The sequence below is a fragment of the Crocuta crocuta genome, unplaced genomic scaffold (genome assembly GCF_008692635.1).
Source record: "Crocuta crocuta isolate KB4526 unplaced genomic scaffold, BGI_CrCroc_1.0 scaffold16, whole genome shotgun sequence".
Taxonomy (NCBI): Eukaryota; Metazoa; Chordata; class Mammalia; order Carnivora; family Hyaenidae; genus Crocuta; species Crocuta crocuta.
The window spans coordinates 11,991,260-12,016,862 of NW_027531893.1; the positions used below are offsets into that span (position 1 = coordinate 11,991,260).

The following is a 25,603-nucleotide window of genomic DNA, read 5'->3' on the forward strand; positions in this document are numbered from 1 at the left end:
TAGGTTCCCATTAGGCTCCAGACCATGTCATTGCCAAAGATGTTTTGTAAAGCAGCTGTACTATTCTGACTGAGCATGATTACCTGTCCCCATCCAGAGCTGGTAAAATGACGAATTTTCTCCACCATCCCAGCAGCATGAAAAGCTGGGACACAGAAGGACACAGGCAGGCTTCTTTTCCCTCTTGCATTAATCAGCTTCTTGGAGATGCCATACCTCTCTCTCTCTCTCTCTCTCTCTCTCTCTCTCTCTCTCTCGCTATGAGCTGGCAGCAGCAGAGTTTGATTTCTAGGGCTCAGCTCTATTCCCATAGAGAACTGGACTAGTGTGGCTTATTCAGAAGTTCCAGCCAAGCTTTAAAAAATGGTTTGCACAAATCACTGAAATGCTTTCTTAACAGTGTTATTTAATGGCATTGAAATTTGTCATGCTATGATGCTTGCAATGAGCGTACGTATGTTTTATTAAAAGTGCATGTATCCGCACACATGTGTCACTGAAGATGTGTTCAGCTACAAGTAACAGAACATTCGATTAATAGTGTCTTAAATCGAAGGTACCCAATGGTCCTGGTTTGCCTGGGACTGAGGAGTTTTCCGGGACATCAGAATTTCAGTACTAAAACTGGGACAGTGCCAGGCAAACCGAGACCATTGGTCACTCTACTTAAATCGTAAGGATATTTAATATTTTCTTAACAGGGATTCCAGATGCAGGTGGTCTGAGAGTCAGCAGGGTGGCTGTTTCCTCGACTTCCCCTTACCTCTCTCACCGCAGCAAGACGGCTGCTGCATTAGGACTAGGAGTGGGGTAGAACTCAAGACTCCTCTTTCCCAGGAGCCCCGCCTTCCCAAGCAGACTTCCTCTTCTGTCTCATTGGCCGGAAGTGGGTGTCATGGCTACCTCCAGCTGCAGCAGAGCCTGGGCAAGTGGATGTCCAGAAAAAGCAAATGGGATTGCCATCCCTGTTGATCTGGACTGAATTCCGTCCTCTCAATCCCCACCACCAAATTCATACGTTGAAGCCCTTACCTCCAATGGGATGGTACTTGTAGATGGAGCTTTGGGAGGTACTTCGGTCATGGGGGTGGAGCCCCCATGAATGGGGTTAGGGGCCTTACACTATAGACCCCAGAGAGATGATCTCTCTCCACCATGTGCGGATATAGCAAGAAGGTGGCCACCTGCAAACCAGGAAGGAGGTCCCCTCAGGGAATGGAATTGGCTGACATCTTGATCTTGGACTTCCCAGCCCTTCAGAGCTGTGAGAAGTCAGTGTTCGCTGTTTAAGCCACACAATCTGTGGCATTTTGTTATAGCAGCCCGAGCTTAGGAAGACAACTGGCTTCTCTTGAGGGCTGAAGACACTGCTTCCTGAACAAATCAGGGCTCTGAGAGGAAGATGGAGGGTGAAGGTCAGTTTCAGTGGGCCACGAACCAGGTCGGCTGCAGCTCATGGAGCCACATGGAGAGGGGACACCATGGTGAAGCCATCAAGAGCAGGAGCTCAGGCTGAACCCCAACTGCCACCTTCCAGGGTGCCTTCTTGGGCACGTTGCTTGACTTCCATTTCTTCTTCCGGGAAATGGAAATAAAAACAACCCCTCTCTCACAGGATGGCTGTGAGGATTTAGATTAGTTTATGCTTAGAAAGTGCTGAGGACAATGCCTGGCACATAGTAAATGCTCAAGAAATGTTGACCTTTTGTTTCCCTTAATGGCGGAACTCATCGCTCCATCTTCCAGAGAAGGACTTGATTTTTATTTAGGTGAATAGTCTGATAGACAGCTCAGGGACGGGTTGAAGGTACAGGCTCCTTTCCTGGTGGGATGTTCCAGGAACCACCAGGCTTTGGGTTTTGCCGACCAGGGGTTTGTAAGTTGAAGACCAGAGGTGAATTGTTTGGGATTGGGGATACAGGGGAGCTCCTCCTTTGGCCGCAAGATGTGTGGAAGAGGAAGGGAGAGAAAGAGAAGGGATGGAAGCTGGTAGCAAGAAAGAAACGTGAGAACGACCATAGTGCTATCTAATAATGAAGATCTGCAGCAAGGCTCCCATGAGACTGTGAGAAGAATTCCACCTTCCTTGTTAATGGTGGTGATTTGAAGGTGGTTGAGAGAACTCAAAGTCATGCTGACCGTAGTTTTGAGAAGGACAGAGAGTGAGAACTAAGACCTCCCAGGGCAAGTGTTCTGTTAACACTTGGGTTACAGAAAGGAAAAATGTCGGAGGCCGGCTCCGGTGGGGTCCAGGGGTCCCTGAAAGATGGACGGTTCAGCGAGGGAGGGGTGAGAGAGCCCCGAAAATCTTTCTGGTCACCAGGCAGGCATCTCTGCTCTGACTGGGGCTCAGCTTTATTTTATAATTAAGTGTTTGGGGGATGGCACAGAAGTGGCATTTGCCTTAGACAAAGATTTCTGATGACAAACTTCTTTCATATGTAAGAATCTCCCAGAACACAGATTTGTAGAAGACTCCTGCATAACCTTTATCAATAGTGATGGAGGTAGGTGATTTGGATGGTTATCCTATGGGGAAGGAAGGTATCTTTAGCATATAAGACAATGTTTTTAGCATAAAAAGAGTGAAGTTAGTTCTTTGTGGGCAGGGGTCAATAGCTTGTTTAAGGCAAAGTATCAAGAAAAACAGGTCTTTCAGGAAACACAGTGTTTGCTCCCATAATCACAAAAGAAAAAGTTCCTCAATAGGTTCCTTCACAAGGTGCAATCAGCATTTTGCCAGAATAAGTCACTCCAAATACTGATCACAAATGCCTTGGGGGGGTGTGGTGCTCCCAGGAGAAACAATTGGATGGGGGTGGATATCCGTCCTTAACTCTAAATTAGGCTCTCAGTCTCAGGGCCAGACTCAATTGTAACTCTTGTGTTCTTAGCCCCCTTTATTATGTAAGTCTTGGATATGCAAGGCTTGTAGAAGAGCCTTTTGACAATCTTCCACAGTGCTTTCATCTGAAGTCTCTTTTGAAAAGGCAGGAATATGCTTTTCCTTATGAGCAATCTGTGTGGGGAATATCGGTCTGATCTAGAATATTGTGAGGCCTGGTCAATACCAGCAGGCTCATTTCCAACATGAGCCAGTAGTAGCAGAAGGAGATACCAGTTTTCATTTTTCATGGCAGGAGCTGTGCAAACACTGCCATTTCCTCGCTGTGACTGTCATCCAGTGAGGCTGGTGCAGCTCCCAGCAGAAAAAGGACTGGCATGAGCTACAAGGAGACACTCAGAGCAGAACAGTGTCCTCTGGGTACGCAGGAGGTGAAGGTCATGCATAATTTAGGTTCCTTCTTGGTACTCATTTGTACTTTCCAAAAACTCTGCAGCGAGCAGGGCTCTGTTCTACAATCAGATCAGAATTTATTTTAAAACTTTTATAGAGGGGCGCCTGGATGGCTCAGCTGGTTAAGCATCCGGCTCTTGATTTCAGCTCAGGTCATGATCTCAGGGTTCATGGGCTTGAGCCTCACGTCGGGCTCTGCACTGATGGCGTGGAGCCTGCTTGAGATTCTCTCTCCCTCTCTCTTTGCCCCTCCCCTGCTCGTGCTCTCTCTCTCGCTCTCAAATAAATAAACTTAAAAAACTTTTATATGGAAGAGTACAACCAATAAAGATTATTATTCTTTTTCAAGGTGGAAGATGTTAGCTCCCTGTGTCACATATTTCCCCAGCATCATTTCCCTCTTTTTCTCCCTGCTTTGTCATAGCTAATAATTGTAATAGATCTCAGTGACTGAGCCTTTTATTCTATGTGGCCCAGTCACATGCTCAGCACTTGACACACAGAATCATCTTGGGAAGCAGGACTGTTATCATACCCATTTTGAAAATGAGGAGGGGTGCCTGGGTGGCTCAGTTGGCTAAGCGTCCGACTCTTGATTTTGGTTCAGGTCATGATCTCCCAGTTTGTGGGTTTGAGCCCCATGTCAGGCTCTGTGCTCACAGCGAGTAGATCCTGCTTGGGATTCTCCCTCTCCCTCTCTCCCTCTGCTCCTCCCCTACTCACTCATGATCTCTCTCTCTCTTTCTGTCAGAATAAATAAACTTTAAAAAAAATTAAAAATGAGGAGAGCGAGACTCAGAGAGGTTAAGTCGCTGGTGCATGACCTCTTTGAACTAGAGAGGTTTGGGGCCAGGGCTCTTGCTCTGACCACTGCCTGTCTCTCTTCAGTTCCTCTCTCTGCCTTTCCTTCTTTCAACTATTGAAAACGATCAGTCCGGGGCCTATCTCAATTCTGTGGTTATAACTCAAGATTTTTCAACGTGAGTGTGACTGACATTTCGGACCGGATGATTCTCCACTGAGATGCTGTCCTGTGCCCTGTGGGATGTTTAGCAACGTCCCTAGACTCTACCCAGTAGATGCCAGCAGCAATTGCCACACATGCCCAGTGTCTCCAGACATTGCCTAACATCCCCGGGGACCAAAAGCATCCTCATTAGAGTGGCCGATGTAGCCTGATCTCTGCAGCTGAGTGGAGGATTCTGGAGCACCGCCAGTTGAACACTGGCCGCTAGGAGCCCATGGGAACAGGCTGTGCCCTTCTGGCAAGCCCCCACGCTCACTTGATGCAGCTGCCACATGCTAGGACATTTTCGGGCAGCGCCTGACAAATGTTTGGAGGGCCTCTGGCAAGGGGGCTATGAGCCTGTGGCTTGTCCTGAAAGCCGGGAGCTGGAATTGGAGGGGGCAGGACGGGCGATTCTCACCCAGCAAAGAGCAGGGAGCCCCAGGCTGGTGTGTGGATGGCACTTCTGAATGGTGGCAGAGGACCCACGCAGGGAGGCGGAAAGATCAGTGGACCTGCTCCCACTTGCTAAGGGGACTCAGTTGAGTCTTTCGAGAACATGGATGCTCCCCTCTCTCTTGCCCTGGGGTAGTAGGATGGTGTGTTCAAACTGGCCACCCAGTCCCCAACGTCTCTCTTTACTCTTCTTCACAGCATGTGACATTCTATTAGGTATGTGGTCACCCCCTGTCACCTAAGTTCGGCTCATGGGGACAGAGGGAGCTGCTGCATGCTTGGAGCCCGCATCACTGGTGGGCCCGGGAAATGCTCAATAAAGACCTGCAGAACGAAGGCACAGCCCCTCCATGCCATACAGGGAAGCAATTTAAAAATATATCTCAACAGCCGTAGCCATGTCTAGCCCTTTGTACTCCGTGATGCCATGTCTAAGAATCCGTGGCCCCCACTCCACATAATCCAACACAAAGAAAACGCCTTACATGAATCCATGTGTACCCAACAGTGGCTAAAATAGCACCCCCCCCAAAAAAAAACCCAGCCTGAAAGCCCCACCTAAGTAATCAAGATAAGGGCAACCTGGGGCACCTGGATGGCTCAGTTGGTTAAGCGTCTGACTCTTGATTTCAGCTCAGGTCATGATCTCATGGTTCAGGGGATGGAGCCCCATGTTGGGCTCTGTGCTGACAGCATGGAGCCTGCTTGGGATTCTCTCTCTCTCTCTCTCTCTCTCTCTCAGTCCCTTTCCCACCCTCTCTCTCCCTCTAAAAATAAGTGAATAAATAAACATTTAAAAAAATCATAGCAGCCCTTATAAATCGACTTGCTGAAATTCCAGGTATCTAGTACATGCATTATTTACAATAACATAAGCTAATATTCTAGCACACCTACAAAACTATAATACATAATGCAAAATTGTATATGCAGCCTGAGGGCTAAGGTCACATGAGTGACTGTCCTTTCACCCTCTTGGTGGGAATATCAGGCACAATCCCTCTGGAGGGCAATTTGGAAGTTCCTAATTAAAATGCGAGGGCTGAGGTGCGTGGGTGGCTCAGTTGTTTAAGTGTCAGACTCTTGATTCTGACTTAGGTCATAACCTCATAGTCATGGGATCTAGCCCTGTGTGAAGCCCTGCATTAGAGCCTGCTTAAGAGTCTCTCTCTTTCTCTCCCTTTGTCCCTTCCCCACTCATGCGCAACCACTCTCTAAATAAATAAATAAATAAATATGCAAGTGTTGGTGTAACTTGACCCAGCGATTGCATTTCTAGGAATTAATTTTTCTAGGAATTTATGGATGTCTAGGAATTTATCCTAGAAACAACCCAGATGTCTGTGTATAGGGGAATGGTTATATAACCTACCGTATAGCAATATAATGGAATACTATACAGCCATTAAAAACTAGGGCTGCCTCGTAAGCATCTGACTTTGGCTCAGGTCATGATCTCATGGTTCGTAGGTTCCTGCGAGGCTCTTTGGTGAAGGCTCGGAGCCTGGAGCCTGCTTTGGATTCTGCGTGTCCCTCTCTCTCTGCTTCTCCCCTGCTTACGCTCTGTCTCTCTCTCAACAATAAATAAACTTAAAAAAAATTTTTTAATGAGATTTGCATGTACGGACATGGAAAAATGCCTAAGATACACCATTAACTTAAAAAATATTGCAAAACGTGTCTGTATAATAACAATGGTGTTGTAACTTATAGTGTAAGCATAAACATGTTTTAAAATCTAGAGGAATATATGCCAAACTGTTGATAATGTTTTTTTTTTTCTAAAGGACTCAGGGTGACTTTCCCTATATTGTGAATTTCTATAATGCTTAAAATTGTTAAACATAGCCGATAAAAGAAAACACGGAACCTGCAGCGTGAGCAAGGATGTGAAGACAGGAATTCCATCAAGGTGTTATTAACAGTGATTGATCATTTCGAAGTAGGGTGATAATAGGCACGTTTTGTTCTTCTTCTTTTGAGGAAGCATGTGTGGCCTTGACAAAGGACAACCCGTGCCCCCAAACCCTTTGTTTAAACCAGGTGCTGCTCAGGGTGTAGAATGTTCTGTCGATGTAAACTGCCGTGGTGTGGTGTCCTGTTTCCCCAGGATGGACGACATCCAGCTTTGCAACGACATTATGGACCTCAAACAGGAGCTGCAGAACTTGGTCGCCATCCCAGGTAACCGCGTGAGACTCCAGCCTGGTTCCGGAGCCGCTCCGAGTCCTCCGGCCAGCTCCGTCTGTGCCCCTTAGGTCTGGAAGACAGTTTATCTCCTCTTCTACCACAGCCTCATTCTTGCAGTGCAGGGCTCCACGTCAGGGAGATCCAGGTTCAAGTATTAACTCGGAGTCTCTCTTTGACCTTGGGAAAGTCACTTTATCTGAGACTCAATTTCCCTTCTTCCGAAGATGGGGTAGGAGTAGTCATAGCTCTTAACTCATTGGGTATAAATCTCATTGTGATGCACAGAACATTGCGAGCCATGAGCCTAGCTTCATATCTGGTGCAAAGTAAGAGTCCAGTAAGTATTTCTTTTAACGTTTATTTATTTGAGAGAGGGGCGGGGGAGGGGCAGAGAGAGAGGGAGACGGAGGATCCAAAGCAGGCTCCGTGCTGACAGCAGAGATCCCAATGTGGGGTTTGAAGTCACGAACCGTGAGATCATGACCTAAGCCAAAGTCAGATGCTTAACCGAATGAGCCACCCAGGTGCTCCAAAAGTTCGGTAAGTATTAACAATTGTTCCTATTACTATTCTGTTTGGGGGCAGGTAAACTTTGGTGTTTTTACAAGCTCTGACTTTGGGGTTCCAACCTCGATCTGTTGATTATTAATGACATGACCTCCAGCAAGTTACTCCACTAAAACTCAATTTCATCACCTGTCAACTGGGACAGTAGTGGTATCTACTTTGGAGGGTCATTGTGGGACGGACTGACGGAAAAAAACCATACGGTGCTAAGCACAGCTCGCACCCTATAACAGGCGCTCAACAAATTATTCCTGTCGTTACTGTCAGTAACTGAACGCATTCCTACCCATCCCTGTAACGTATTTATATATTAATTCATTTTAAAATGACACTAATAAACCTATTACCTTTTTACCTAAGTACCTTTTTATGAACCAGAATTGTCTTTTCTAAATCCACAAATAGTTCATGAGAAAAGTGGTATTTAAAAAAAAAATTACCAAATCTTGTTTAATATACTATCCTGTCTGCTTTGGCATGTTTTGCGTTGGAAAGTGTTGTTTTGCTTCAGAGTTTGGAGTTAAGTCCAGATTCACACACACACACACACACACACACACACACACACACCCCTACCATTCCTTCAGGTCATAGCTGATTTGGCCCCGTGTCCCTGGCCACCCAGGCTGGGTTAGATGCAAGGCTGACCTGGCAGATGCATAGGGAATGTGTATGGGCCGCAAAGACACAACTCTGTTCTCAGGAGCCTTGCCTTGGCCTCGGGGAGGCCCTCCTTTGCTGGGGTGGGGGTGGCGGGCGGCTGTCCTGTGCGCTGTAGGGTGTTCGCAGCACCCCTGGCCTCTACCCACTCGGTGCCATTAGCATCTCCCCTGCAGTCGTGACAACGAAAACTGTCTCCAGGTGTTGCCAAATACAACCCGGCAGGGAGGTGCCAAACAGCCACCCATCTGAGAACCGCCAGAGTCCCGTGATCTGGGTTTGAATCCAGGCTGACCGGACGGGTGAGCTTGAGGCAGCATCTTCATTTCTCCGAGGCTCACATTCCTGGTTTGCCACGTGAAGACAGTAATGCCACCCTCACGTGGTGGCTGCACACTGTGAGACGGTGAATGCAGTGTAGTTGCGCTGGGTACATCCCCATCCTGCTGGCGGCGTGTGCGGCGGGGGCCCAGCATCTTTCAGGCGCCGTCCCTCTAGGCAGCACTCACAGGTGCCAGGCGTGTGGGGTGACAGCAAGTGGGGTCCGGCTTTCTCTTCTAGGTGATTAAACTGTTCTTTTTCAAATCTATTTATGTATTTTGAGAGAGAGAATGCAAGCAGAGGAGGGGCAGAGAGAGAGGGAGAGAGAGAATCCCAAGCAGGCTCCGTGCTGTCAGCACAGAGCCCAACACGGGGCTCGATCCCACAACCCTGGGATCATGACCTGAGCCGAAATCAAGAGTCAGACGCTTAACCCACTGAGCCACCCAGGCGCCTCGATCAAACTGTCCTAAAATTGGCTGTGGTGAGGCTGCACATCTCAATGGGGGGAATTGTAATGGCATGTGAATTATATCACCATCAAACTGTACCCCAGGAAGTTAAATTTCAAACATAAAGCAGTAAAAGAAGGGAGAAAAAAACAGCAATGGTCAGGCATCACCTACTAGAAACTCGATTCAGTGGGTGTGGGGTTCTGGCACTGGTCATGTTTTAAAACCTCATGTGATTATGAGGAGCAGCCAGGGTGGGACCCAGCAGGCCGGGTCCGCTGCCGCGCTTTGTATCCGGCAGAGAAAACGCACCCAGGCTTAGGGAAGCACTCAGCAGGCTTAGAAGGACCAGGGAGGCTCCCGGAGCCCCAGGCCATTGTCTCAGCTTCCTGTGGCTGCTCTAACAAATTCCCACCAACTTAGTGCCACGGATCAACATAGATTTATTCTCTCTCGGTTCTGGAGGACGCAAGTCCGCAAGCAAAGCGTCAGCTGGACCATGCTCCTTCCGAAGGTTCTAGAACGTTCCTTCCTTGCTTCTTCTGGCTCCTGGTGGCTGCCTTCTTTGGCTTGTGGCTGACTTGCTCCTGTCTCTGCTTCTGTCATCCCATGGCTTCTTCCCTGTACATCTGTGTGTCCTCTCCTCTCCTCACAAGGACACCAGTCATTGGATTTAGGGCTCACTCTAATACGTATGACCTCATCTCAACTAATTATCCCAGCAAAGATTCTATTTCTTTTATAAAGTTTTTTTAAAAAATATTTATTTGTTTTTGGGAGAGCGCAAGTGGGGGAGGGGCAGTGGGAGAGGGAGACAGAGGATCCCAAGCGGGCTCTGAGCTGACAGGCTGATAGCAGTGAGCCCAGTGTGGGGCTTGAACTCATGAACCATGAGATCATGACCTGAGCTAAAATCAGACACTCAGCCGACTTAGCCACCCAGGCGCCCCAAAGATCCTATTTCCAAACAGGGTAGATATGACATTTTGGTGGGTGGGAAACCATTCAACCCAATACCAGCATGAAGCTCACCCCATCCTCGCAAGGATCTGGAGTCAGAAACAGGAAAGTTGTGGGAACGTTCCCTCCCTCTCTGTTTCATTCTCTCTCTCTCCCTCCATATTGGATTCAGGCCCCATTTTCTCCCTCTAGCACACACACTAAGTAAGGCCACTCCTGTCTCCTTCCCATGATCTTCCAACACAAAAGTCCAACTATCACAGCCTCTGTGCCCTAATTTTCATCTTCCCAGGAGAACTCTGACGGGCCTAACGTAGGTCGCCTTCTCTATCTTAGGAAGAAGGATTTCTGAGCCCGCCGTTGGCTCAGCAGAACACGTGGGAGCCACTGAGGCGAAGTTTGTGACCATTGGATCAGCCAGGGTCACCCCAGGCCACAGGGGCTCCAGTCGGGGCTGTGGCAGCCTCTAGAACACAGGTGGAAATGGGTGGGAGCAAAGGTCTTTGATTCACATAGTCCTGGAGTTCCTGACTAACCAGGGACAGAACTGGGATCAGGAGGGCAGCTGGAGCACAAAAATTCAATAATCAGGGCAAATTATATATTAATGCAATATTTAAAATACCTAAATACACACACACACACACACACACGCAAACACACACACACACACAAACACACACACACACACAAACACACACACACACCACTCCACGATTAACAAAATATCAAAGGTTTTTTTTGTTTAACGTTTATTTATTTTGAGAGAGAGAGAAGGAGCAGGGGAGGGGCCAGGGGAGGGTGAGAGAGAATCCTAAGCAGACTCTGTGCTCACAGTGAGTGCAGAGTCAGATGCGGGGCTCTATCCGGGAGATCGTGACCTGAGCGAAACCAAGAGTCGGATGCTTAGCCGACAGCCACTCAGACGCCGCCTAAAATACCAAAAGTTTAAATGAAGACAAGGTCAGTACTGGTACTCAGTAGGCAGCGTCCGGAGACATTCAAACCTGTAGCGCAGGGGGAGTCCCACATGAAGAGCACATTCCACCCGAAATGCCATCGAGTGTCTGGCTGGGGAACACAGGTGGATGAGGTCACAGGACCAGTTGTCAACAGAGCCCGGGTCCGTAATGCTGGTCCCGTTGATTCCCCAGGAAATCGAGTCTTCCCAATCACCTTTGGGCAGAAATTCACACATTAAAGTTTTCTTCCCCTGACTTCCTCCTCACCTCTCCTCTGAATCCTCGTTGAGTCTTTCTGTGTATTCCCTGGACCAGAGCCAGGTTTCTAGACGGATTAAGCTGAGTGTAGAGGGAGGGAATCAATGCCTCCAGCAACACATCAATAAAGGCATTGAGGAAAGAGATCACTGAATGGCCAAGAAATCCACGTTTCTCCAGCCAGAGTCAGACCACCACCAGCGCCCCCTGGTGGGTGCAGGTGGCTGGTGGAGGAGACCACCGGGGGCCCTCCCTGCTTTGAGGGCCCCTCTGGGACGAGCCAAGAAGTCTCATCTCACCTCCACTGGCGTCACTGCCACTGGGGATGCGTAGACCCGGCCGGAGAGGCCATGGCACCTTCCCCTCGGACACCTTCATAGGGTTGTTAGAAAGGATTAAAGCGGTGGTTCTCAACCAGGGGTGACTTTGCCCCCTAAGGGACATTGGGCCATGTCTAGAGGCACTTTTGGGTGTCACATCTGGGGTGGGGTACTCCTGGCATCTAGTGGGTAGAGGCCAGGGACGCTGCTAAACACCCTACAGTGCGCGGGACGGCCCTGGCAACAAAGGATGATCCCGTCTCCAGTATCAGGGTAAGAAACAGATTAAATGAACATGACAAACTCATGGGAATACGACTATAATAGCTGCAGTTTATGAAGCACTTATCATTTGCTCACTTATGCTGTGAGATTTCTTTTCCTTCTTTAAATAAGTATTTATTTCTTTTGTACCTGATCCCATACCTATTAAAGAAGTGGGCATTTAGTCATTAAAACAACAGCGATGATGTAAAATAATAGGTTATAATAAGAGCAGCTGGCTGTCCATGAGCCCTCGCTACATACGCAGCAGCGAGCCTGCTATTTTACTTGGTTTCTCTCTCTTAAAAACCTGTAGCAACTTCAGGTTTATCTGTGTTGAGAGACTGGCTGCCCAGAGAGGTTAAGAAACATACCCAGAGTCACACAGCTAGGAAGAGGGGAAGCTAGGGCATCAAGCCAGGGTCGTCTGATTCTGCAGTGGGTGCTCACAGTCGTGTTGGGGATGGGGGATGGGGACAGGCCAGGGAGACCACGTAGGAGAGCACACATGGTCCAGGAAGAGATGGCCTGGGCTAAGGAGGTTGCTGGAGGGGATGATAAGGGAGTCAGAGAGTCCTGTTGGTAAGCACGGGGAGAGCTTAGGAGTCAGGTGTGTGGTGCCAGCAAGCGGGGGGTGAAGCTGGCGAGCTGGCGGTTCCCACTGGCAGGTAGGTGGGTGACGTTGGCAAGCCAAAGGACCATATCACCAAGCTGAGTGGTGGTGCCCGCAAGCAGGTGGGTGGTGCCCTGAGGCAGGTGGGTGGTGCCTGGTGGCAGGTGGGTGGTACTTAGAGGCAGGTGGGTGGTGCCTGTGGGCAGGTGGGTGGTGCCTGTAGACCAGCTGCCCCCTATGTTTTTTCTTCTGAAGGGGTCTGAACAGAGGGAGCCAAAGCAGGGTGGAAGTTTGTGCTCTCCTACTTTTCTCAGTTATCATCTCCAGCCCTGGGTCTTTGGATTTCTCTTTGGCCTTCTAGCGCTGGGTTTCTGGGACGGGGCTGCCATCAGCGTGGCTGATTCCCATCTGCAGATCAGCTTGCCCTGGCGGCAGAGCAGTTCCCTCTGCACCCCAGCCCGAGCCCCCCAAGCCCTTTGCCCTGTGCGGGACCCGACTTATATCGTTACCCTTTACGGAGTGCTCCCCACGAGCCAGGCTCTCTGCTAAGCCATGTACTTGACGCCACTGCACTTCAGGCACGCCGTGTGTTTTTACAGGAGACGAGACTGAGGCTTGGGGAAGTCCACTTGCTTCTTCAGGTTCCCCCAGCGAGTGACCCGGTAGAGTCAGGATTCTAACCCTGGCCCCTGGACTCCCGTGCTTTGAGCAGAGCCACTTGACTGTTTTCTTTGCTGGTGTTTTCTCCTTCCCAGAAAAAGAAAAGACCAAGCTGCAGAAGCAGAGAGAGGATGAGCTAATCCAGAAGATCCACAAGCTGGTGCAGAAGAGAGACTTTCTGGTGGACGATGCAGAGGTGGAGCGGTTAAGGTGAGTGCGGGCTCAGTCCCCGCGCACCCGGCTGCTGCAAGGCAGGCCTCGAGGCTCGGCATCCCCCCCAACCCACCTTCCGCTGCAAGGACTCCCAGCCTGGCCTGACGGCTGTGGTCACGTCAGATGCTCCCAAACACTGGATCCCAATGAACCGCCAGCCTTGTGGGCTGAGGACCTGTTTTCATGTTCAAAGGAAATTGGAATCCAGCTCCAAAAAAGACTTGCAATGACCTGGGGTGTTAAGTCAGTGTTACTCGAGGAGGTGACCGGGAGGGGATTACGTCACATAACACGTGGCAGAGCTTTCTACCCAGGCTCTTCACTGACCTTGCTCCCAAGGCCAACCGTTCATCAAGGCAACTTCCGGAAACTTCCACTGGGTTTCTGCAGAAATCCTGTCCCCTGTACTGACGTGCTTTCTTTCCTGTCCGCTCCACTTCCCAGCTTTGTTCTTTACTCTCCCCTTGGTGGCCGCAGCGCCCCCTTCCTAGACCTCAGGGGTCTCCTATTGCAAATGCACCTGCCACTTTATCTGGAAATCTGTGGGCTCTGGAGCCCTGGTGCACTGCAGTCCCCTGAGGAGGCTCCACATAGAAAAGATGATTCTGGAATATTTTTTGTCCTGGAGCAAGGCCTTTGGAGCCCTCTGCAAGGCGAAGGCTCCCAGGGCCTCCTTCAACCCAGAAGGCAACTTCCTCTTTATCGTCTGTGTCCCCCTGGGTCCTCCGTGGCCTGGAACGCACCTTGCCTGGCTCAGCCAAGCTGAGGAACGCTGACTTCGTTCCTGGTCACCCTTTGAAGAGTTCGGGTGACTTGCTTTCAGACACTGGGCACGTGCCCCGTGGGAGCACAGATGTCTAGGGTGACTCAAAGGTGCAGGGTCAGGAGGGGTGTTACTCAGCTCGCTGAACCCTCAGCAGAGGCTGAGTCTCACAAGGTCCCTGCCGATGCTCCTGTGCTGGGGTCTCACCTCAGTCCAGGGAGACAGCCGCTCCACTGTTGATACGTGTCTGGGGTCCTGAGCAAGTTCATCAAACACAACGTGTGCACACCATGTACGCACAACACGCAACAACACGCATGCACCACCCACACAGAACACAGAGCAACGTGTATGCCCCAGCCACCCACAACACACAGCGTACCAGTGCCACCCACACCCAACACGCAACACACATGCACCAGCCACACATAATACACAACATCCCACCACCCGTACCCAACATGCAACACATATTCACCAGCCACACATAATCCACATCACACCACCCGCACCCAACATGCAACCCACAGGCACCAGCCACACATAATACACATCACACCTCCCGCACCCAACATGCAACACACATGCACCAGCCACACATAATACACATCACACCTCCCGCACCCAACATGCAACACACATGCACCAGCCACACATAATACACATCACACCTCCCGCACCCAACATGCAACACACATGCACCAGCCACACATAATACACATCACACCTCCCGCACCCAACATGCAACACACATGCACCAGCCACACATAATACACATCACACCTCCCGCACCCAACATGCAACACACATGCACCAGCCACACATAATACACATCACACCTCCCGCACCCAACATGCAACACACATGCACCAGCCACACATAATACACATCACACCTCCCGCACCCAACATGCAACACACATGCACCAGCCACACATAATACACATCACACCTCCCGCACCCAACATGCAACACACATGCACCAGCCACACATAATACACATCACACCTCCCGCACCCAACATGCAACACACATGCACCAGCCACACATAATACACATCACACCTCCCGCACCCAACATGCAACACACATGCACCAGCCACACATAATACACATCACACCTCCCGCACCCAACATGCAACACACATGCACCAGCCACACATAATACACATCACACCTCCCGCACCCAACATGCAACACACATGCACCAGCCACACATAATACACATCACACCTCCCGCACCCAACATGCAACACACATGCACCAGCCACACATAATACACATCACACCTCCCGCACCCAACATGCAACACACATGCACCAGCCACACATAATACACATCACACCTCCCGCACCCAACATGCAACACACATGCACCAGCCACACATAATACACATCACACCTCCCGCACCCAACATGCAACACACATGCACCAGCCACACATAATACACATCACACCTCCCGCACCCAACATGCAACACACATGCACCAGCCACACATAATACACATCACACCTCCCGCACCCAACATGCAACACACATGCACCAGCCACACATAATACACATCACACCTCCCGCACCCAACATGCAACACACATGCACCAGCCACACATAATACACATCACACCTCCCGCACCCAACATGCAACACACATGCACCAGCCACACATAATACACATCACACCTCCCGCACCCAACATGCAACACACATGCACCAGCCACACATAATACACATCACACCTCCCGCACCCAACATGCAACACACATGCACCAGCCACACATAATACACATCACACCTCCCGCACCCAACATGCAACACACATGCACCAGCCACACATAATACACATCACACCCCCCGCACCCAACACGCAACACATATGCCCCAACCACGAAGCCTGAGACATGGTCTCCGCACTTAACCTTTTGCCTCATTCCCTCGGCTCCTCAATGCTTCCTTGCTTAATTTACCTTTCTCTTGTCTTTACACCCCTGTGTCCACAGGGAGCAAGAAGAAGACAAGGAAATGGCGGATTTCCTGCGAATCAAGTTAAAACCTCTAGATAAAGTAACCAAATCTCCAGCCAGTGAGTGCACTCGTTATCCCTCCTCCTTGCCCCATCCAAGAGAAAAGGAGGTTTGAAAGAGTTCCGGGAGCCAGAGGGGGAACAACAAAATGCTTTCTAGAGAGCAGCCTTGGGTACCCGCCCGACGGGAGCAGGCAGGGCCAGCTTCGTGGGCAAGCCACCTGTCAAGTTGCGCAGGCCCCGATGCCCGGAAGGGGGCGCTGTGCTCACTTCCATGTTCTGCTGTTGCTCTCTTGAGATTCTTAATTGTTTGGGAACAAGGGACCCCGCGTTGTCATTCTGCACTGGGTTCTGCAAACGGTGCCGCTGGTCGTGGGAGCAGTGTCCCCTTACCAATCACAAGCTTGGTGGATTTTATTTTTAAGAGAGAGAGGGAGAGAGGGGGTGTGTGTGTGTGTGAGCGGGGGAGGGGCAGAGAGAGAGACACACACACAGTCTGAAGCAGTCTCCAGGCTCTGCGCTGTCAGCACAGAGCCCGATGCGGGGCTCGAACCCACAAGCCACAAGATCATATCCAGAGCCGAAGTCCGACACTTACCTGACTGAGCCACCCAGTCTCCCTGGCTTGGTGGGTTTCTTAGAAGGAGTTGTGTGGCCACTGAGGCCAAAAGGTGGGAGCTGAGGCTCAGGGAGCTCTGGCCTCTGTTGATGCTCAGAGCAAAAAGGGTTCCGTGTGAAATCAGTTTGGGAAATGCTGCATATCTGGCCCTCTGTTTGATGCCTGCGTCCATTAGCATATAAAAGCGACAACGGGTCCTGCTGTCAAGGACCCCTTAGAAGAAATGGATGCCAATTCATACTGGCCCTAGCAAAAAGGGGGCTTCGGCGGCTGGACACCGTTAGAATGCCCTCACCTTCCTTCCTTTTCTTATCTCTGCCCCTTTTTGCATTTTCTCCTGTTACACAGGCTTCCTCATGGGGCCTGAATTCCAGAACCAGAACTTAGCAACAGCAAAACAACCCCATCTGTTCTCTCTCCTCGTATCCAAACACCTCAATCTAGGGGAATATTCTGATTGGCCCTTCTTGGATCGTGTTCCCACCTCCTAGGCCATCAGTGTCATCAGGCTGGGGTGTTGTGATTGGCCTGCTCTGCATTGCATGCCCACTTGAGTAGCCACAGGGACATGCGCTGTTATCAGAGGTGAAGGGACTGGAAATCTTGCGAAGAAGGCAAAACTCAAAGGTTGCCACCATCTACTGTGGCCACAAACACAGTTTTCCCTGACCAGCTGTTAACATCCCATGAAACGTGTGGAGTGTGAGGGAATAAAGAAAGAGGAAGGTCCGTTCTGTAGGCCCCTAATATCCCAAGGCACATGGTCCCTGCCAAAATCCAGCATCTTTGGCGGGCTGTCTCTTCCATGAAAGGCAAATTAGAAAAGTTCTACCTAACCGTGTGGAGGAGGAACAAGGAAGCTTGCCTTCTATGCACGGTGTCAGACAGCAAAAAATCTGGCACGAAATCAAAACACCAAGCCTTTACCCCATGTAAGGGGCCAAGTGTCCAAATTTACACTATTCATCTAGTGATAGGATCCAAAGTTGAAAAATAACAACTAATATAAAACCGGTGAGGGGCACTTGGGTGGCTCAGTCAGTTAAGCGTCTGACTTTGGCTCAGATCATGATCCCGTGGTTTGTGAGTTTGAGCCCCACATTGATCTCTGAGCTGGTAGTGTGGAGCCTGCTTGGGATTCTCCCTCTCCCTCTCTGACTGCCCCTCCCTGACTTGTGTTCTTTCTCTGAAAATAAATAAACTTAAAAAAAAAAAAGGAAAAACAACAGTGAAACCTCTGATCCCAACAAAGCAAATGCAATACTGCTCAGCAGGGACCCTTCTTCATCCCATAGTATCTAACCCACAGATAAAACAACGTCTGTGAAGATGAGCTCTCAATAAAAATTTAAAGCCCACGAAAAACTGAACCACTGTGAGTGGAGTCAGTATATGCCACCAAAGAGAATGTCTGTCCTCCCAAGAACCAGAAATAATGAGAGATAAGAGAAGGGATAAAACCCAAAATGAAATAGCAGGATTGCATGAAAAAACAATAGGTAGATTTGCAAACAATTAACTTTCTAAACAAAACTATCTATGGCCATAGAAGTAAAAACTCAATGGATTAAACAGAGCTGAAGGGAGATTTCATAAACTGGAAGACAGAGATGAGGAAATTAACCAGCATGTAACACAAAGACACAAAGAGATGGAAAATGTCTTCCAAAATATGGAAGATATACTATGAAGGTCTAACTTACTTCTTTTTTTTTTTTTTAAATGTTTTATTTATTTCTAGAGGAGAGAGGAGACAGCGTGAGCAGGGGAGGGCCAGAGAGAGAGGGATTCACAGACTGAAACAGGCTCCAGGCTCTGAGCTGGCAGTTAGCACAGAGCCCGACGCGGGGCTCGAACCCACGAACCGCGAGATCATGACCTAAGCGAAAGTCGGACGCTTAACCGACTAAGCCACCTAGGCATTCCAGAAGGGGCAATAACAGACAAGAGGTGGAGGTATCTGAAAAGATCATGTATGAGCATTTTCCAGAAGTGAAAGACAGGAGCCCTCAGATTGAAACAACTTGGACAAAAGTTCCCACGTATCCATTCACCAAATACTTTGAATGCCAGACCCTGTGCTAGGCTTGGCAGAGAACTGAATAGGATAACTGAATAGGATTAGAGCCAAAGTCTGTGGTTGGAAGCTGAGGACTGAATGCCAGTGGGCCCACAGGGAGGAGGGAACAGTCACTGGAACCATATAAAATGCATGCCAGATCTCCATGACACCTGATCTCTGGAGCTGGAGCACTGTCTGGCCAGGAGTTGGGATGGGACAGGGACTGCAGATGGTCGGGGCTCTCTTCATCTCACCTCTTCCTCTCTCCCTCTTTCCCTCTCTCCCTCCACACCCCTACCCTGCTGCAGGCTCCCGAGCAGAGAAGAAAGCAGAGCCCCCACCTAGCAAGCCCACAGTGGCCAAGACCGGGCTGGCACTCATCAAGGATTGCTGTGGGGCCACCCAGTGCAATATCATGTAGCCCCCCATGTGGGGTGCCCCCGGGGCCACGGGGACCCCGCCTCCCACCCTCTTGTCTTCATAGCCCCCATTTCACCGGGGCCCAAGAGCTCTCCAAGGCGGAAGGGGTTGAAGGCAAGCCTGTGACTGCCGCCAGGGGCCGTGGGCGTGGCGGGCGGGCCCGGCCGCCCTGTACAGAGTGTAGCAATAGGGAGTCCCTCACCGTCGCATGGCCCTCCCCAGAGCATGCCAAACCCAGGAGTCTGTCTCACTGTTTATCCAACCACCAGGAAAGGTCCTCCCTTGAAAAGTATATTTCCACTTCTATCTATCTATATCTAACCCACTGTGCAAATGAACCAGGACAGGGGCATGATCCCTAGGTGTGTATAGTCGTGACTTTTCAACAACCTAGCACCATGTTGGACACATCCCCCATCCACCCTCCTCGCTCTGCTGTCAGGCCTGCCCCATGTGGGCCCAGCTCCCGTCCCCTGTCTGTCCTCTCCCAGGGGCTGTGCTCTGGAGGGCTCCACACAGCCCAGGCGTCCTGGAGACAGGAGGGCCTATCTGTAAAGATTGAACTTGTGTGTGGTGCTGAGGTTATGTCTCCTGCCTCCTCCCTTCCTGCGTCTGGGCACGGTTCACATCGGGAGCATGTTCACCGGCTCGTGGCTCTTCCCCCCCCTTGCAATGTCTGCCCCAGATGTGTGGAGCACAGTGGAGATGAGGGCCTGGGCTGGAGCACAGCCAAGTGCTCAGAAGAGGTAGCAGAGAGCTGGAGGCTCCAACACCAGGCAAGGGCAGATGAGGGGGGGGACCCTGAGCAGATGCTGACCCAGATGCTCTGCATCCACTGGGGGCCACCGGAGGGGGTGCCAGCGGGACACCACTCACCAGCCTCACACACAGACCTCCGGAAACGGCAGCGGCGGGCGGGAGAGGTGGCCTGACCCAACCGTGTCCCATCATTCGGTGGTGTATTTTAACCAGCCTGGTAATTCCACCTGTGTGACTTGATGTACATTCGCTACAGCCAGCTCGGCACAGCCCATGTGACCTCTCTGTACGTGTGTGTATGTGTCGTGCCCGGCCTAAAGTAGTTAGCATAACTCACGATGTGCTGATGTGCGATCATCCATCGGAGAAAATAAAAATGGAAACCACGTACACAGCATTTTTAACGTTTTTATTTTTCTTCTTGAGGGTGGAAGTGACCCCTGGACACAGTAAACCATTTTAAAAGTAGAGAAAGTATAAAGACGCTGTTTGTTTCCTGTTTTTCTCTCCCACAAATTTTCCAACTAGAAACCACGCTGACACTTGGCAGATTTCCTTCCAGGCTTTTTTTTTTTTAATGCCTTTTTGTTTGGTTTGGTTTCCATGATTGGCATCGTATTGTACCATTTATAACCAGTGTTCCTTTCTCATTTAGCCTTATTATCATTAGCGTTTCCCCACGGCGTTGAAAGCTGTTTGTAACATTAAACGCTCTTCATAAATATTCACAATGGCTGCTTAGTAATCCATCTTGTGGCTACGCCTTTATCTAACCATTTCCTTCCTGTTGGACATTTAGGCTGCTTCCACTTTTTCAGTCTTATCAAGATGTCACAGGGCACCTGGATGGCTCAGTTGGTTGAGCGTCTGACTCTTGATTTCGGCTTTAGTCATGATCCCAGGGTCGTGGGATCGAGCCCTGCACAGGGCTATGGACTGAGCATGGAGTCTGCTTCAGACTCTGTCTCTCTCCTGCTGCCCATCTCCCTCCTTCTCTCTCTCTCTTAAAAAAATGTCACAATAAACATCCTGGGGGACAGAGAGAGAGAGCTTCATCTGACTTTCTGATTTTTCCTTAAGATAAAATGTTCCTAGATCACCTTTTCCGAAAATATTTCTAAGTCAAAAGTTGATCTGAATGTCCTTCAAGGCACAGCAGCTTGGCAGCTGATACAAAGTCTCTCTGACGGAGGCCCCCGGAGCCTTGGGAGTCCTGGCCCAGGGGGCAAGCTGCCCTCAGCCCTTCCCACCACCTCAGATGTGTTTCTGCCTCAGCCCAAGCTTCGGCCTCCACACCACTTCCCGCCAGTCTGACGCCAAAGAGGCTGCCTCAGGCCGCTACCTTTTGCCACCACGCTGGCCTCAGGGGACCCCGTGTCCTCCTTCACTGCCTTAGACCAAGCAGGAAGCCAGACCGTAGGAGCCTCCCAGGGCTCCCGTAACGTGACCTCGACCAGGGTGGCTTAAAACAACACAGATGTACCATGTCACGGTTGTGGAGGCCGGAGGTCAGAAACAAGTCACGACCCCTCCAGAGGCCCTAGGGAAGAATCCCCCTCACGGCTGCCTGCTCCCGGTGGCTCCGGGCAACCCTCGTGCGCCTTGGCTTCATCACTACAGTCTCTGCCTCTGTCTTCATGTGGGTGTCCCCTCTGTGTCTCTGTGTCCCATCCTCTTCTTAGAAGGCCCACCTGCACCCCAGGATGCCTTCACGTTGATCCTTAGCTGAATTACTTCTGCAAAGACCCTATTCTCAAATAGGTCACATTCTGAGATGTGACTTTTGTGTGTGGGGGGGGGACACGCTATTCAAGCCACTGTACAGATGCTTCCTTCCCACTCTTGCAATAAAAACCCGGGCTGCAAAGGGTCCGCTACTTTCCCTTCTTTCCAGAACACATGGGTCTGGAAGGCCTGACCTCAGATCAATTAGAGAGCAGTCACTCACTGATCCAACGAGCCGAGGAAGATCGAAACTCTCATAAAAATCCTGCCTCTAGTGCATCCCCTGAGCCCTGGGGTACACCTAGCTTATGTTCCTGCTATTTCTATAGATTTGTTTTACACAAACAAAACAGACCAAAAAGAAAAAAGAAAAAAGAAAAAAAACCCGTCATTTATTCAGGCTTTCACACAAGAGCAGAAGAAAGTAATAATTCAACATGCTCCCGGAGCACCACGGCTGCCTGCAAAGCCAGGAAATCTCGCAAAGCCAGACTCACTCATTCTGGAAGCCGGAGCAGGAAAGAGAACACAGGAGAAGCATTTACGGAGAGCCACATGGGCATTTTCTCTATGGCTCCTCACGTCAACCCGAAAGGCAGATGTTCTCGTCGCTTCCACACATAGATGAGGAAGTGGTCCCGGGTCCTTTGAGCAATGCCCTCTGGGTTGGGGGTGGTGGGATCTCCATTCAACCCAGCCGTCCACCTGTTGCCTCAAGAGTCCTTTCTTTCCTCATCAGAACTTAAACAAATCTCTCCCATTACCTACCGACCAATCAACCAACCAACCGGCCCTCCATCCCATCTTCCCCGGCAGCCACCATCATCCTCTCCTCATCTTCACGGTCTTATGTTTTGAGAATTGTCTGCCATTTTGCTTTCCTCATCTCCAGTTGGGTCCTCAACCTATTGCAACCTGGCTTCTGTCACTCTCTTGTCACTGACCCTCTCACCAGGGATGTCACCACATGGTTATGAAGGGAAAGAAAAATCCTTTTTTTAAAAATGTTTATTTATTTTTGAGAGAGAAAAGAGCAGAGAAGGTGCAGAGAGAGACGGAGACACAGAATCCAAAGTAGGCTCCAGGCTCTGAGCTGTCAGCACAGAGCCCAACGCCGGGCTTGAACCGATGGACTGGGAGATCGTGACCTGAGCTGAAGTCGGATGCTTAACCAACTGAGCCACTCAGGTGCTCCAAGGAAAAATCCTTTTCTTTGCCCATCCTCTCTTTACCCTTTAAATAAGTTTGGCCAAAGACAGGAGACCAAGAGAAGAACAGTCAGTTCACTAGCACATGCATTGCACAGGTACACGTGGGAGCACCTGGCAATGAAGGACCCAAAGAAGTCCTGAGACCTTGAACTTACATACCCTCTGGGCTAAAAGCAAGAGGGGTTTCGGGCTTCCATTGGGTGGGTAGAAGGCCAGGAAAAGTATGGTAAACAAGGGTTGTTTAGTAAGGTTTGTCAGGCAGAAATAAGACCTGCCTTCTCCACAGATCAGACTCTTCCTCTTCCTGGTGTTGGAGGGGGAGACAGAGTTTACACATGGAAATTTCCTTTAAAATGGAGATTTCCTTTACAAAAGGAGAGATTTCCCAGCACTTGTTGGCTGGCAAAGGCCTTTAGCTCAAAATAGTCCCTATGCCAAAGTGGCATTTCTTGGGGTGCCATATTCCGGCACCCTCAATTCACACCCAGTCTACGCAGTCAGCCCTCACGCTAGCTCTCTGGGGGCGTGTTATGACCCACAATGCCAGCACGCCCCATTCTCTATGACGAAGTTTTGGGGTGATGGTGGGGTGGTCTGGAGCTGAAGGTCAAGAAAGAATTCTTGAAGATGTCTTTGGCGCAAAAAGGTGATTTTATGGGGACAGGACCTGTGGGCAGGAAGCGCTGCAGGGGGTGGTGATGGGTAACTCACATACCCTCAGGTGGGGAGGGGGTCAGGGGTAGAGTAAGAGGTATTTTGGAAGCAGACGGGCTAACTGTTGCTAAGGAAACACCGTTCATTACCTTTAGTAAAATCTCAGTCAGGAGACCCTTCAGATGTATATCAGGGGCACAAACTTGGGGTAGGATTGTCTGCCTGTATCTTGAGGGAGTTGAGATAAAGGAAGTTTCCAAAGGAATTTTTACGTGTTAAAGTAGACTTACAGGATCCTGGGATGAATCAGGGTAAGGTTAAGCCAAGATTCCCTTTTGTCCCTAGAGAAATGTTAACCACTGAGAGGCTGGGCTCCTGGAGGGAGGTCACTCTGCCTGTTTCAAGGACTTGTCAATGGGCTGTGGGCAGTAAGGGGATTTAATTTCTTGTTTGCCTTTGTTTCCCAAATCACCATGGCAAGCACTTAAACTAACCCCTTCCTTTGTTCTTGGGTAGCCAGGAGTGTCTGAGGAATGTCACACAGAGCCCACCTGGGGTGGGGGTGGGGGTGCTGTTAGCCTGTGCTTTGCCCTCAGCTTGCCCCATGCTCCCTCATCATCTAGGCAAAACTTCCAGAAACTTCCACCATGCAAGAGGCCTGCTCTCCGGTCTCCTTTCTCTCTTCCTTGACCTCAGGGCCTGGCTCTCGGCTCCTCCCCTCTCCTGGCTTTACATGGCCACTGCCCCCCACTGCTCCTGGAGTCTCCTGTACTCAGACTCATCTCCGCAGCTGCTTCCTACGATCTCCATTTGGAACCAGGGTATGCACGTCAAATGTGACGGGTCCTAAACCAGGGGTCCGCAAACTGCCCTGTCACCTGTTTTTGGAAACCGAGCTTTACTGGCAGACAGCCAAGAGCTTTATTGGCAGACAGCCAAGAGCGTTTGTATATGTTGTCTGTCCAGACACTTGTGCTAAGACAGCAGAGCTGAGTCGTCATGATGAGACCTCGTGTCCTGCAAATCCTAAAACTCTGGCCCTTTAAGAACAAGTTGGCCAACCCCCACCCTCAACTGCCTCAGCTTCCCCTGGCGTTTCCCCATCTCAAGAACGACTGTCCCAGGACTTGACCTTGACTCGTCTGTTCCTCCACATATCCACACGCCTGCCAAGTCTTTAGCTTCTGCCTCCGGGGTTTCCCTACAGTCTGTCCACACCCCAACGGCCCCAGTGTAACCACCATCACCTTTTGCTCCCGTACCCCCCCTCCCAGCCTAAAGGCCTGGCAAAGCTTTACATGTAGGAGACCCAGCACCTCCAAGGCCTTTGCCACCTCCAACCTCATTGTTCCTCTGGCTTCAGACCCCTGCTCACACCATCCTTGAAGGGACCAAACAGCAGGAGCAGCTGGGGGGGTGGAGGGGGGGAAGAAAATGCCCGGAAGTTCTACAGCATCCAACTTGACCCAGAGGTCATGTGACCTTAAGATGCTGTCATTGGACGGGGTGACTCAAGCCATGAGTCAGGACAGCTGGGTGAGCTCACGGCCTGGGGCAAGACACTCAGGGAAGCTGGCTTGAGGAACAAATGTCAGGTTATTTTTCCATTCGTTCATGCATTTAATGCCACCGGTGAAGGCGGCACCGGGCAGGGGCCAGGGGACACAGAAGAACCACACAGGCATGGTCCCGCCTTCCTGTAACCTGCGTTCCGGGGGGGGAGACGGATGTCAAACAGGAGGGCCGGGCTAGGCCTTCTCCCTGGTCTTGAATCTGAACAAAACCCACCGACCCACAGGCTTAGCAAAAGGGAAAGTAATCTGGGAAGCGGTGAGGGGCTTCACCAGGTGGAGTCAGCCTGCAGGGGTGCAAATCCCAGCGGAAGCCCTCCGGGTGTGAGCCTGGACCGCCCCTTGCCCGCTCTGCACCTCGGCGCCCAGCCCTGTAACGTGGAGAGAAGAGCGGGGCACTCATGTGACCTTAACCACGTGGCATGGGGATGGAACAGCGCGCTGGTAAATAGGGCACTGGCGATGCACTTGGAAAAGTGGGTTCTTAGGAGCCACGTCAGAAGGTAAAAAAAGCTGTACAATCAGAAGGCTGCCCACACCTCGCTGGGGTGCTTGGATGGCCCGGGGCAGAAAGTAAGACCGGCTGGGCCCTGCCCTCGT

The 25,603-nt window shown here is 50.5% G+C and overlaps 1 protein-coding gene across 1 annotated transcript in view; it reads left to right on the forward strand.

Annotated features, from left to right (window-relative positions):
- BMERB1 (bMERB domain containing 1) overlaps nt 1-20,232 on the forward strand; it is a 133,533-nt gene extending 113,301 nt beyond the window's left edge. The window contains exons 3-6 of the mRNA XM_077773234.1: nt 6,871-6,944; nt 13,083-13,197; nt 15,960-16,042; nt 18,972-20,232. Of these exons, the coding sequence (XP_077629360.1) occupies nt 6,871-6,944; nt 13,083-13,197; nt 15,960-16,042; nt 18,972-19,084 (385 nt within the window). The 3' untranslated portion in view covers nt 19,085-20,232. The remainder of the gene's footprint in view (nt 1-6,870; nt 6,945-13,082; nt 13,198-15,959; nt 16,043-18,971) is intronic.
- The last annotated feature ends 5,371 nt before the right edge of the window (nt 20,233-25,603 follow it).